Below are 12,494 nucleotides of genomic sequence, written 5' to 3'. Positions count from 1 at the left end.
GCAGGGCTCCTCCATCCTTAGAGTCGGTTCTCCCTACTCTCAGGCTGTCTTGCCAAAACTCTGAATTACCAGTCTTTACTCATTAGTCCACACTTAGCCAGTTTATTAAAGCCAGGGTTTCACCGAGGATCCGGAAAGGAAAAGGTGGTCGATACCATAGCCCTTTCTCAGCTCCTTCCTCCAGCAACTCATCTACAGCCCAGCCCCCAGGACAAGCCCCCTGGAACCACGGCTGGCGTTAGGCATAAATACACAGAGGCCACAGCCTGAATCAGCAGCGTCAAAGGGGCGGGGAGACTGGACAAGAAAGGATGGCTCTAGGGCACCTCTCTCAGGGTTTGTCCTGAGCCCGCAGGCCCACACCGCAAAAGACAAGGGACCAAGTGGGCTGCCCTAGGGTCTGAGGCTACAGCCAGCCCTGTCCAGCGAGGCTGGCATGTGGCTCCAGGTCACTACGGAAGAGTGAGAACAGGTTGGGAGGGGGAGGGGCTTAGGTGCTGTTGCCCTGTTCCTGCTCAAAGAGCAGCATGGCTAGCTGGGTGCGGGAGCCGAGGCCCTCGAGTACGCTCTGGCGGCAGCGGTGGTAAAGGTCCTCGCTGAGCCGTGCACTACACGGCTGGGCCCGGTAGCGCTGCAGCAGGGCCGGTTCCACCGCCCTCAGCACATGCAGGTTGGAGAAGCGCAGAAACAACTCGTACACATCCAGGCTCTCCAGCAGCTCCTCCTCCTGCTCCGAGGCTGCCACCAGCCGCCCACGGGCCGCCACGTAGTCGGAGTTGTAGAAGCACGCCTCGTTGGCGGCCTGGCGATCAAAGTGGCCAGTGTCTCTGCCCAGTTCCGGTGGTCCAGGGCCCTGGGGTGGAGCCACGGCGGGGTGGAAGGCCTGGAAGTGCATAGGAAAGAAGGCCTGCCAGCCAGAGATGGCATGCATGCGGCAGCGGTTCAGGAAGTCGGGGGTGAGCACTGTGTCTGGCCCGGCCAGCAGGAACAGAGTGTCTAACGGGTGCTTCTTGGAGAGCAGATCCATGAGGCGCAGCGGAGACGGTGCGGCCGTCTGCACACTGAGCCAGGGTACCCGGGCACCAGGGAAACGCCGCTCTAGCTCTGCCACGTGGGCCTTGACAGGTGCGAAGACGTCTGCGTGGGCTGCCCGCTGGGCCTGGCGCGGCTCATACAGTAGCAGCAGGGTCAAGGCTGCTGCATCACCGGGCTCCAGCACAGCAGTGGCAAAGGCTTCCAGGAAGCCGGGAGCCAAGTCACGCTCAGCTGCAGCCAGAGGCAGTAGCACGGTGAGCCTAGAAGCCTCAGTGACATAGGGCACAGGCAAGATCTCCACTCGGCTCAGGGGCCGGAGGAGCTGCACCCTGCGGGTAAGGGGCCAGCGGCCACCCTGGGGCGTCAGTGCTTCCAGCTGCAAGTCCAGCGTGTACTCCATGCCGCGAGCTGGATCAAAACGCCGGTAGCCGTTCACCAGCTGCTGCTTCTGGAGACGCAGGGCTGGCTGGTAACGGCGGTTGAGCTCCTCCAAGGCTGTCCCCAGGACGTCAGCCACGTCAGCCCGGTCAGCCCCACGCAGCGGGCAGCGGGGCGAGCCATCAGCACAGGAGAATGCATACTGTTCCGTGAAGTAGTCCCAGCGCAGAACCTCAAAGCGTGAGGCGGGGCGAGACGGTGCTGGAATGCCCACTGGCCAGGCAGAAGCCCGGTCCCCGTCAGCAGCCAGTCTGCTGGTGTTCTGGATCTCCCACTGGGCCAGAAAAAAAAAGGTCATGAGCAAAGCAGGGGCCACGTAGTCAGTGTGGCATCTAGAGGGCAGCCCATAGTAATCAGGGAGGGCCTGTAGTTTACTGCAAACCCCCACTCACCCAAGGGCCCCCCACACTCCACAGATTGAGGCAGATTTAAAGTTCAAAGGGGGGAGGTTTCACAGAGGCCAAAGACTGGGTTTGCTCTGTGATTTTATCAATGAATTTTTGTTCCCTGAGATCTCTCAGAACCTGCTCCCCATCTCCCTCAGACTCCCCAACTCTAGATCCCTTGCTGTAACTGCAATTCTTTTTTTTTTTAAGATTTATTACATATACAGTGCTCTGCCTGCATGTACACTTGCACACCAGAAGAGGGCACCAGATCTCACAGATAGATGGTTATGAGCCACCATCTGGTTGCTGGGAATTGAACTCAGGACTTCTGGAAGAGCAGACGGTGCTCTTAACCGCTGAGCCATCTCTCCAGCCTCTGTACCTGCAATTCTTGAATCTCCTGGTACGTCCGGTCCAGCTCAGCTCGGGCAAAAGCTTTGTGCAGCTGGTACATGTGCACAGGGTCATGCACAGGGTGGGCTGTCAAGGTGTTGCGGAAACGGGGATCCCCCTCCTGCACAGGTTCCCCAGGGCTCAGCTCCAGATAGCTGTAGTGTACTCCCTGAGGAGAAGAAGGGGAGCATCCATAACGGGAACGACAGGACTGTCTTTCGGCCGTCTCTTAGCCAGTGTCTCATCTCCTAACCCTGTAACTGGTTATGCAGAGTTCTGTGGGTTTTAAGTCTATTTGACGCCGGGCGTGGTGGCGCACGCCTTTAATCCCAGCACTCGGGAGGCAGAAGCAGGCGGATCGCTGTGAGTTCGAGGCCAGCCTGGTCTACAAAGTGAGTCCAGGACAGCCAAGGCTACACAGAGAAACCCTGTCTCGAAAAACCAAAAAAAAAAAAAAGTCTATTTGACCAGCTGATGTTGTGCAATCCTGGTCAAGTCCCTGTGAGGACATCCGTCAAAGCTGTCTCAGGGGTGACCATAGAGCTAAATAAAATACCTAACATTGACTACATACTATGTGCAAGGATTTCTTAATTTTCCCTAATCCCTATACAGCCCTGCCTAATAATTGTTTCCATCAGTAAGCATGAGGCTATAGAAGCTCAGATCTAGTAATTTACCTAGGGCCACTGGGATTTTTAAAAAAATGATAGATTACCACGGAAACCCAGGCCTGTATCTCCACTACCCGATACCTCTCCTGGGAAGTATGCAAGCTCTGAGAGAAGCCACTAATGGGGAGGCTTATCTTCCTACCTCGTGGTCCCCAGTACAGCCCACGCCTGTGGCATCGAGGATGCACCGACCCAACCACTCATCTGGGCGAGCACTGACGATGTCATTGCGGCAGCTTTCCAGGTGGGGGCGCAGTTGCTGTAGTAGTGTACGAGACAGTAACACTCCAAAGCCCCCGTGGCAGTAGCGGCCTGGGGTGGTCTCTCCACCGATGAAGTCCTGCGGTCGGCCAAGATAGAGATGGGTTGCTGAAGCAAGGCTGAGGTGGCCAGCTAGGCGTTCCAGTCCATGCGCCTCAGTGTAGGTGGCATCAGGCACTAGGAAAAACCAGTCAAAGTCATCGCCGTGTTGTTCCAGCAGGTGGCGCAGCGCCAGGTGCAGGTGTCCGATGGGCCGCTCTTCGCCCAGTGTCACCACGGCCATGCCTGATGGTGTCCGGCGGCCCCTCGCACCGGTCAGGAACACTACATGCTCCAATCGGTGTCCCAGAGTTCGGTTCACAGCCACGCCCAGTGTAGGCAACGTGGCCTGTGAGGTCAGCACTGCCACCAGTAGCCTCTGCCTGATGCCCAGCTCCGTGCTGATATACCGAGTTCTGGGAAAAGATAGTTATGAACAAGATAGCACACAGGCTTCGCTTGTTTTCTCTTCTCTGGGCCTGCTTTGAAGCCACGAACAGGGTAAGAATAACACCTCTCCCAGGAGACATGAGAATTTACTTGAAATACTGGTCTTACAGAATGTTTTGCATTCAGGACATAGCAATTCCCACGCAGATAAGAGAGAGATACATTAGATCTAACGCCAGATTTCGCCACATAGGAATTGTGTCCTGGAACATATTACTTAATTTGAGCCATCTGTGAAATGGGACTGGTTGTATTTAAACAGTAAAATGCTTGGCACACCGTACATATACTTCCTGCTATATGAATATGCTGTCATCCCCTCCCCAGAATGTCCTACGATGTGTAGGTATATATAGCATAGTGGTGCAGAGAATGTCTTTCAGAGAGGGGCAAACTAAGACTCACCTTCCTAAGGTAGAAGGTAAGGTGTACAACTGGAAATCACTGTTACTTAGAAGAAATTACTTCAACTCGTGGGCAGACATCAATGTGCTGAGTACAGTCCTCCCTCTCCCATCTCATCCCAAGGTGGCCCTTGAAACCCATCTAGGAATGAAATACAGGTAAATTCCAGCTCCCTGCTTTTTCTTTCGCCCTCTTTGTACACTTAGCCTCCTTAACACTAATTTCTCTAATCCTAAACAGACCAGCTACGGGCGAGGGGGGGGGGTCTTTGGGGAACTATTGGGTGGAGCCGGTTTAGTTCAGCTCAGATCCGGACAAGATCCAGAAAAAGCTTCCAACTGGCCCTCTGTCTCCCTGGAAAGCAGGGTCATAGGAAGTAATCGAGGCCCAAGGACTTCCTGGCTGGCCGGCCCCCCTTCCTTCCGGAGCCTGACCCGGCCTCTAGCGGCCTCCCCAGCGCGCGCGTCCTGGATGGGGCCTGGGGGTGGGGGTGGGAGGTGGGGGTTAGGGCAGACGGAGCAGATCAGTACCTGACGGCCTTCTTGGCGGCCTGGCCGGGCTGTGCGGGATGATAGGGCAAGACACGAGGCTCCCAGCTCTCACCGGTGCCTGTGCCCGCCCCGGGCCTCTCGCGCTCCGCTCCCGGCTGCACCGAGTTGGGCCGGCGCGCCGCGTTGGTGTTACCGCGCGGCGGTAGCTCAGAGTCTCCGGGTTGGGGCGGCCCGGGGCCGCAAGGCTCCTCCACCCAGGTGACGCTGAGCAGGCTCAGGGTGAAGCCCAGAGAGATGCCCACAGCCACGGGCCCCGCGGGCCGCAGCAACGACAGCAGCAGCGACGCCCGCATGGCGTCCCGACAGCGGGGCCCCCGGCCCCCGCGCAGCCCAAGGAGACTCCGAGGGGGCGGGACCGGGGAGGGGGCGGATCCGGACGACCCGGGCCCAGCAGGCGGTCCCACTCCCTCCCTGCCGAACGGAGTCAGCAGCTCAAGCCGGAATCCCCGCGCCGCTCTGCTACCCTTCCTGCAGCACACCGCGGCCCGGCCTCCTAGGCAGCTGCTGTCCGACGTGTCACTGCGAGGGTCCCGCCCCCGAGGTGGGGTCTCAGCCGTCAGCTACCGGAGAAGGAGATGGGGGAGGAGGTTAAAGGGGAAGGACCCCCGGAAGTGCCCCCTCCTCAGCGCCGGAGAGGCAGACGCCGGGGGCGGAGTCCCCTGCCTCCCTCGCCGTGGTTGGTGCATCCCGGGTGACGTCAGAAGCATCCCGCCCCTGCCTGGATGGTGCACCCTGAGTGACGTCAGGAGCAGAGGCCGGAGCTGTCCATCAGCACCAAAGGCCGCCGGCGGGCTCGGGGCATGGGGCCGCGGCTCCAGGGCAGCCCGAGCTCCTGCTCCTGCTCCTGCTCCTGCTCCTGCTCTTTTCCCTTTCCCGGCCCGGGTCCAAGTTCCCGGGCTGTGGGGCTGCAGTGCCAGGAGGTGTTGGAGGTGGAGCGGCAACGCCGTCGCACAGAGACCCGTCTCTCCGGCCCAGCAGCCCCCTTCTCACGGCGGACTTTGCCCGGACCCCAGTCAATCGGAGCCTCTGGCGTCCCACAAGCCCGACTCCTCCGGCCCCTGCACAGCCTCCTTTGCTCAGAAGCTCAGGTCACCTCCAGCCCAGGTAGATCTTGGACAATTCCAAATTGAGCCTTTCACAGATGGTGCTCGGGGCTGCCTCTTTTTGCCAGCAGCACCCTCCCTCCCCTCGTCTGGCCTCACCTAGTCCCTCTTTTAAGTCCATCCCAGCCGCCTCTAGCCAGGCACTTGTTTCCCTTTGTCTTTGCTCCCCGTTCCAGAGACGCTTCTAGAGCTGCCAGATGTGGGCATCATTCCTTTGTCCACTGTGCCCTTGCTGAATTCCCCCACACGCACTGTTATTCTGGTGGAGACCCGCGACTGACTCTTGACCCCAATTTCCTCCCTGTCAGGTTGACCTGGGAGGGTGACGCTCTTCCATTCCCAGCACTATGCCGGGTACTATGGAAACTCTGCGGTTCCAGCTGTTGCCCCCGGAGCCGGATGATGCCTTCTGGGGTGCACCTTGTGAACAGCCTCTGGAACGCAGGTATCAGGCACTGCCGGCTCTCGTCTGCATCATGTGCTGTTTGTTTGGAGTCGTCTACTGCTTCTTTGGTGAGATTCCCCCCTCATCCCTCACCTGTGCCCCTCCACTGTTTCCTTAAGGTTCTTTTTCTGGTGTCTCCCAAATCATTTCCAGCCCAGCCCATCCCTCTGGCTATATCTTTCTCTTGTTGATCTCAGAGATATTTGTAGATAATTGGCTCTAGATTTTACAGACAACAGCTTTTAAATTAGACTCTGAGTTTGAGCCTGGCTCTATATGTTAGCCGCTTTGATGTAATAGGCATATTAACCTGTCTGAATCTCAGCTTTCTCGCCTGGACAAAGGCAATGATGTTTGTCTTATATAGACAAAAATTAGTAGATACTCAAAGAATAGTGGCTACTGTAGTGAAAATATGTTTGGATCACTAGGCTAATCAGACACTAAAAAAAAAAGTCTCTTAGCACTGGTGATTAAACATGGTCCCTTAAACAGGGCATATTGTGTGGTGGGGGCGAGACCTGGAAAATTCACACTTGTGATACATATTAGAGTGGGCTGGATGGTAGTCATACACATGGAGATCGCCTACAAGGCAGATTCCCATAAGGATGGTTATTGTGAAGAGTTGTATGGGGGAGGGCGTGGTATGCCTGTAATCCCAGCACTCAGGAAAGCGAACGGAAGCTTGTGGCCAGCATGGATTACATAGTGCAGTAGGGGAGTGGAGTGGGCGAGCAGTAACTGCAGGAGTTCAGTTGAACAGGTGAGTATGGGTCTATTTGAACAGCTCTCAAGGTCTTGTCCCAAGGCTACCTTCTCTAGAGAAAAAATTTCTCATTTTCACAAAGGTATCATATGGGCTAGTGGCAGCTTAGAGTAAATGCCCAGTGGCTTCTTCAGAAAGTTATAGAACTTCACAGTGGAGACTGCCTTCTATGAGTAGAGACCCAAAGGAAACCTCTAAGAAGATTACAAGTTATCAGAACCAGTTTGGGCAAAAAAGGCTGGCACGGTTTGCCAGAAGTGTGTTAGAATAGTTGGGAATATAGGGTATGGACCACCGTATGGTCTCTTTCTTTTACATCTTGCACAGTGGGCAGGAGAAATGCTCCGCACAAGGGCTTAGGACATGTGCCGGGTCTCCAAAGATCCCCACCCCGTCTGCTTTGTGTACCTACTTCCTCTGCCTCATGCTCTGGAGAGCCTCAATCCTTACCCTCAGCTGCCATGTCATTTTACCCATCTTGGATGCCCCTGCCATGGCATTCGGAGCCTTTTCCTAAACTCTCCTCCTCTTTGACTCCAGAACCACCTGGGTCTGATACCCCCATTCTTAGAACCAAGTCTCCCTTTTCTCCGTATTAGCTTTCTCTTTGGCTCTCCCTGCCTCTCCATGACTCCCAAGCCTTACTTCTGCCTTCCCAGCCGCTCAGGGTCTACACGCTCTTTGTCCTTCAAGGACTGCTAGTGACTCTAAAGTCCCTATGACCCCTCTTCTCCGCCTACTCCTCCTGGACTTCCTGCAACCCCGTGTAGCTCCTAGCACCCTCCCACTGGTTCTCTTTGATTCTACATGGCAGTTCACAGAGGCAGGCAGATCTCTGTGAGTTCGAGGCCAGCCGGGTCTACAAAGTGAGTCCAGGACAGCCAGTGCTACACAGATAAATCCTGACTTCAAAAACAAAACAAAACCAAAATAAATAAATAAATAAATAAAAATCTTAAATGATTCTACTTTTGTTCACTCCCTTGATCTGCAAAGACCTCATCTCCCCTGAACCCAGCTCTGTCCTCTCTGTCACCTTCCAGCAGTTCTTTATCTCTGAAGCCCTGTGACTATACAAGGGTATTCCTTCTGAGTCTATGTGACCTCACCCATATTGATATGCTTCCCCCCCCCCCCCCCCCGACTCCCAGATGACTCAGCTCTGAGTAGTCCTCAGAGGCTCTAGCAATGCAATTGCTGACCCCCTTGTGACTCCAGTGACCTCTCGGAACCCTATGATTCTAAAGACCCTACTGCCCTATGACTGGTTTACCCAACTCCAGTGATTCTCAACTGTGACCCTCAAAGGTCACTATCTCAATAATTACATGTCTTCCCAATGATTCCAAAGCAAGTATCTACATGATCCCTCTTGACCTCTAGCTCCACTATTGAGCCCTCACGACCTCTAATTCTCTTATTTTAGCACCCATGTCCCCAACCCCTCTGACTTCTAGCCAGGTGACCTCACTCTGGCCTCTCACCGGTCCTGTTCCCCTCCAGGTTACCGCTGCTTCAAGGCAGTACTCTTCCTCACTGGGTTGCTGTTTGGCTCAGTGGTCATCTTCCTGCTGTGCTACCGAGAGCGCGTTCTGGAGACGCAGCTGAGTGCTGGGGCAAGCGCAGGCATAGCGCTGGGCATTGGGCTGCTCTGCGGGCTGGTAGCCATGCTGGTGCGCAGTGTGGGCCTCTTCCTGGTGGGCTTGCTGCTCGGCCTGCTGCTCGCTGCCGCCGCCCTACTGGGCTCTGCGCCCTATTACCAGCCCGGCTCCGTGTGGGGTCCACTAGGGCTGCTGTTGGGAGGCGGCCTGCTCTGTGCCCTGCTCACGCTGCGCTGGCCCCGCCTACTCACCACCCTTGCCACTGCTGTGACGGGCGCTGCCCTCATCGCCACTGCTGCAGACTATTTTGCTGAACTGCTACTGCTTGGGCGTTACGTGGTGGAGCGACTGCGGGCTGCGCCCGTGCCTCCTCTCTGCTGGCGGAGCTGGGCCCTGCTGGCACTCTGGCCCCTACTTAGCCTGATGGGCGTTCTGGTGCAGTGGAGGGTGACAACCGAGAGGGACTCCCACACAGAAGGTGAGAGGTCACATGCTGGGGTGGGCATGGGAAGAAGGGTCGGACAAAGATGGGTGGGGCAACTGAGGGATTGCTGAGAAGGAACGGAACTATACACACCAAAATGAGAAGACCCTGATGGATTAGAGAAGTTGACTTGGTCAGAGTCTAGGAGAACAAGACTAAGTAACAATATTCATGCCACACTGGCTCTAAGTCAAGCCCACTCCAGGACCTGGGGTACTATAGCAGAGAAGAAAGGAAAGAAAGACAGAGGATGCAGCTCAGTGGTAGCTTGCTTGCCCAACATGCACTGGCTTTGTTTGAATCCAGGACCACAAATAAACACTACCAGAGAAGGCCCATGCCCTGAGAGGTGTGCATCAAGGGGCACTGAGAAACAGGTAATAGACAGGCAAGCAAGCAAGCAAACAAACAAACAAGTTCTCCCTTGTGCAGAGTGGTGTGGAGAGATACAAGGTAGCTTCAAACAAACAGTAACTTTAGGGAGTCCCCTGTAGTTAGGGTGGTCAAGGCTGCTCCAAGCAGCTGAGGTTCCTGATATGGGCTGACATATGGACCCCTCGGGGCTGAATTTTGTTAGAAGGACATTGAGATGCCCATGGAGGGCCTAGAGTAGGGGAGAAAAGAGGGTGGGTTAATGTTTGAGAATGCATTAGAGCAGTGGTTCTCAACCTTCCAGATGATGGGACTCTTTAATACAGTCCTCCTGTGGTGGTGACTGACCCCAACCATAAGATTATTCTCGTTGCTACATAATAACTGTAATTTGCTACTGTTATGAGTCATAAAGTAAGTGTCTGTTTCCTGGTGGCCTCAGGCAACCCCTGTGAAAAGATTGTTTGACCACCCCAAACGGGTTGCCACCCACCCACAGATTGAGAACTGCAGTACTGGAGGGAGGCAAGTTGAGAAAGGAAACAGTGAAAAAGATGATGGGATGGTGGCTGGCCTGGGAGTCACCCAAGGCCCCTGAGGACCGGATAGCAACAACAGTTGGGGAGAGGGTATTGCACATACAGGCCTTTGCAAGAAAACAAAACAAAACAAAAAACAAAAAAAACCCTGGGAAGTCCCATCTTGGAGGCAGGAAATCAGGAAAGGAAGTAACAGGGTGGAAGTGAGGGGGGTCATGAGCAAGGGACTGTGGAAGCCTAAAGTCCCCTGGGAGCGGGGAGAGAGGACTCAGGGCTCAGGGAAGAGCTATGAGGGCCTGAGCCTCCTCTGTGCCCGTCCCTCTACAGTGGTCATCAGCAGGCAGCGAAGGCGGGTGCAGCTGATGCGGATCCGGCAGCAGGAAGAACGCAAAGAGAAGCGGAGGAAGAAGAGACCCCCTCGGGCTCCTCCCAGAGGTCCTCGGGCACCTCCAAGGCCTGGTCCCCCCGACCCTGCTTATAGACGCAGGCCAGTACCCATCAAACGCTTCAATGGAGACGTCCTATCCCCGGTGAGGCCCCGGAACCTCTCCAGCTCCAGGGTGGGAGGAGACTGACCACGCAGGACTGAGTCTTCTTAGGGGACTTGTATTTGTCCATCCGTCAGAGCCTCTATACCTGGGCTCTGATGGATCCAGCTTTGTAGGTAGAGACAGGTGTCCCGAGTATGGACATTAAGCGCATATGGTATATGGTGGGTTTGGGGGCTGTGGGCTCAGTTTGGGAATGCGGTAAGAGTGTCAGGCCTGCGTGGCACAGGGAGGGTTGGTTCTGCAGCAGGACTCACAGCTGTGCTTATGTCCCCACAGAGCTACATCCAGAGCTTCCGGGACCGGCAGACTGGGAGCTCTCTGAGCTCTTTCATGGCCTCACCCACAGACACGGACTATGAATATGGGTCTCGGGGACCACTGACAGCCTGCTCGGGACCCCCTGTACGGGTATAGTCGTGTTTCTACTATCTAGACTCTGCAGTCACCAGCTCTGCCAGCTTGGAGAGTCCTGCCAGGCCACTACTGAGGCTGCCTGGCCCCGAGGCCTTTGACTGTCACCCCTCCTTGAAGATCAGGGTCGGCCAGCCGCCAGAAGGGAGGCTGTGTCTCAGGCTAGGTAGGCCTGGCCTGAGGGAGAAGCTCCCGTCCAAGCTCCCGAGGGACTCGGGGTGTGAGCCCCACTGGGATGTGCTCAGGGTTGTGTGTCACCCATACATGTGTGTGAAGGGGTAGGCTTGGAGGGAACACTAGGACCCTTGCCTTAGATTTCTGATTGGCAGGGCTTCTTCAGGGCCAGCCCCGCCCCTTGTCTGACTGCTGGGGTCCCGTGGGCCACTCTCCTGCATGTCTGTGTGGAGGAGGCCTGCCTGGCTCCCCAATCGCTCTACCTTCCAACCAGTCATCTAAGGGGACTTGTCATTGTCCTCACCCTGGCCGCCTGGCCTCTGCAAAGCCACCAGCCTGAAGGCAGTAGCAGGGGATGGGGGTGGGGGTGGGGTTCTGTTCTGGCTTGGGTTTGGGAGGGTGGAGGGAGAAGAACTTAAGTGCACGGTGCATGTCTGGTGTCTGCCATGCCACCCTAGACACCTCATGCTTCTGTCTCCGCCCACGCCGTTTTACATCTTTTATAAATGTGCCAAACTATGTGGCCTCTGCCAGAAGTCTTCAGTAACTGGTACTTCCATCAAGTACATTGGAAACACTGCAGCCGCACAGCTGTGCCACTCACTGTAGGGACTGTAAGCATGGTCTGCCCTCCCGTGGCACACAGACAGGCGTGGGCATGAACAGTAGCTTTTTGTTTTGTTTTGTTTTGTTTTTTTATTGTTTCCTGATACCCTGGCTTCTCCCTTCCCACCCTGCTGAGCATAAGAGGACACGCCTCCTTCCAAACTGTCCGAGGGCACCCGCTTGGTCTGTTTCTGTCCTCTAGTCACCTGTAAAGGAATATAACTGCGTGTGGGACTGGGGGTGTGGGGGGGGGGGGAAGTAGGGCTAAGCCAATCTCCTCCCCCACCTCTGGCAGAGCCTGGATACCCACAAGGGAAGAGCTGGGTCCCACCCTTTCAGAGCCTTTGTCAAGGATGTCTGTGGGGCCAAGAAGGTGGGAGCAGGTAAGGCGGAACACACAGAAAGATGTGTAAAAGATAGGCAAAGATTTGGGCTGGAGTGGGCACCTCCTTATGTGAAAGAGGGAAAGAAGAAAAGGAGCCGCCCGGGTTGCTGCTGAACCCACCTAAGTGAGCAGAAGCTAGCTGGACAAAGGGCAGGAGGAGGGAAGGACAGGGGCCCGCAGAAACTGGTGGGTAGTGGGGGAAAGAGCAACTGGTAGCAGTGGGGTGCTCTGGGGGAGACAAGCATGCACCAGAAGCATTGCAAAGTGAGAAGCCCTGGCAGGAAGGGCCCTAGGAAGGTCGGGGAAGCCTCTCACCCTCTCCATTTCAGCCTTGGGTGTGAGCTCTTCCATCCCTCCCCCACACCCCACATGCACCAGAACCCACTGCCAAGAGCCTTTCCCTGAGTCCTGGAAAACCT

General features: G+C 55.8%; 3 protein-coding genes across 6 annotated transcripts in view; 1 reads left to right on the top strand and 2 right to left on the bottom strand.

Moving 5' to 3' along the window:
• Positions 1 to 86: 86 nt before the first annotated feature.
• Positions 87 to 5,240, bottom strand: CHPF (chondroitin polymerizing factor). Its single transcript, XM_084778977.1, has 4 exons — positions 4,615 to 5,240; positions 3,072 to 3,645; positions 2,245 to 2,424; positions 87 to 1,747 (listed from the first exon to the last, which is right to left on the bottom strand). The coding sequence occupies exons 1-4, from the start codon at positions 4,926 to 4,928 to the stop codon at positions 491 to 493; spliced, it is 2,325 nt and encodes a 774-aa protein (XP_084635103.1). The 5' UTR covers positions 4,929 to 5,240; the 3' UTR covers positions 87 to 490.
• The window catches only part of OBSL1 (obscurin like cytoskeletal adaptor 1), a gene marked incomplete at its 5' end in the record, with an annotated part of 26,821 nt that continues 19,411 nt past the window's right edge, over positions 5,085 to 12,494 (bottom strand). For 3 of the 4 annotated variants that reach the window (XM_084778972.1, XM_084778974.1, XM_084778975.1), the window contains one exon: positions 5,085 to 5,195. In XM_084778972.1, coding sequence (XP_084635098.1) covers positions 5,185 to 5,195 — 11 coding nt within the window. In that variant the 3' untranslated portion in view covers positions 5,085 to 5,184. Of the gene's footprint in view, positions 5,196 to 11,466; positions 11,897 to 12,494 lie in introns of those variants that run through there. The other variant, XM_084778973.1, reaches the window with a different exon arrangement.
• TMEM198 (transmembrane protein 198) lies at positions 5,376 to 11,416 on the top strand. The gene is made up of 5 exons (XM_084778980.1): positions 5,376 to 5,739; positions 6,047 to 6,251; positions 8,456 to 9,031; positions 10,276 to 10,478; positions 10,776 to 11,416. The coding sequence occupies exons 2-5, from the start codon at positions 6,086 to 6,088 to the stop codon at positions 10,911 to 10,913; spliced, it is 1,083 nt and encodes a 360-aa protein (XP_084635106.1). The 5' UTR covers positions 5,376 to 5,739; positions 6,047 to 6,085; the 3' UTR covers positions 10,914 to 11,416.

This window comes from Acomys minous (genome assembly GCF_964271855.1).
Source record: "Acomys minous genome assembly, chromosome: 4".
In the NCBI taxonomy this organism is placed as follows: domain Eukaryota; kingdom Metazoa; phylum Chordata; class Mammalia; order Rodentia; family Muridae; genus Acomys; species Acomys minous.
Note: the sequence above shows the minus strand (reverse complement) of the source record. Positions and strands in the feature narration are given on the sequence as shown.

Excerpts from the sequence above, each read along its gene's own strand:
- TMEM198 (XM_084778980.1), top strand. The coding sequence starts at position 6,086 with ATGCCGGGTACTATGGAAACTCTGCGGTTCCAGCTGTTGCCCCCGGAG. Across the intron at positions 6,252-8,455 it reads AGTCGTCTACTGCTTCTTTG|GTTACCGCTGCTTCAAGGCA; the intron begins GTGAGATTCCCC and ends GTTCCCCTCCAG. Across the intron at positions 10,479-10,775 it reads ATGGAGACGTCCTATCCCCG|AGCTACATCCAGAGCTTCCG; the intron begins GTGAGGCCCCGG and ends ATGTCCCCACAG.
- CHPF (XM_084778977.1), bottom strand. The coding sequence starts at position 4,928 with ATGCGGGCGTCGCTGCTGCTGTCGTTGCTGCGGCCCGCGGGGCCCGTG. Across the intron at positions 3,646-4,614 it reads GCCGCCAAGAAGGCCGTCAG|AACTCGGTATATCAGCACGG; the intron begins GTACTGATCTGC and ends ATCTTTTCCCAG. Across the intron at positions 2,425-3,071 it reads GCTGTACTGGGGACCACGAG|GGAGTACACTACAGCTATCT; the intron begins GTAGGAAGATAA and ends TCTTCTCCTCAG.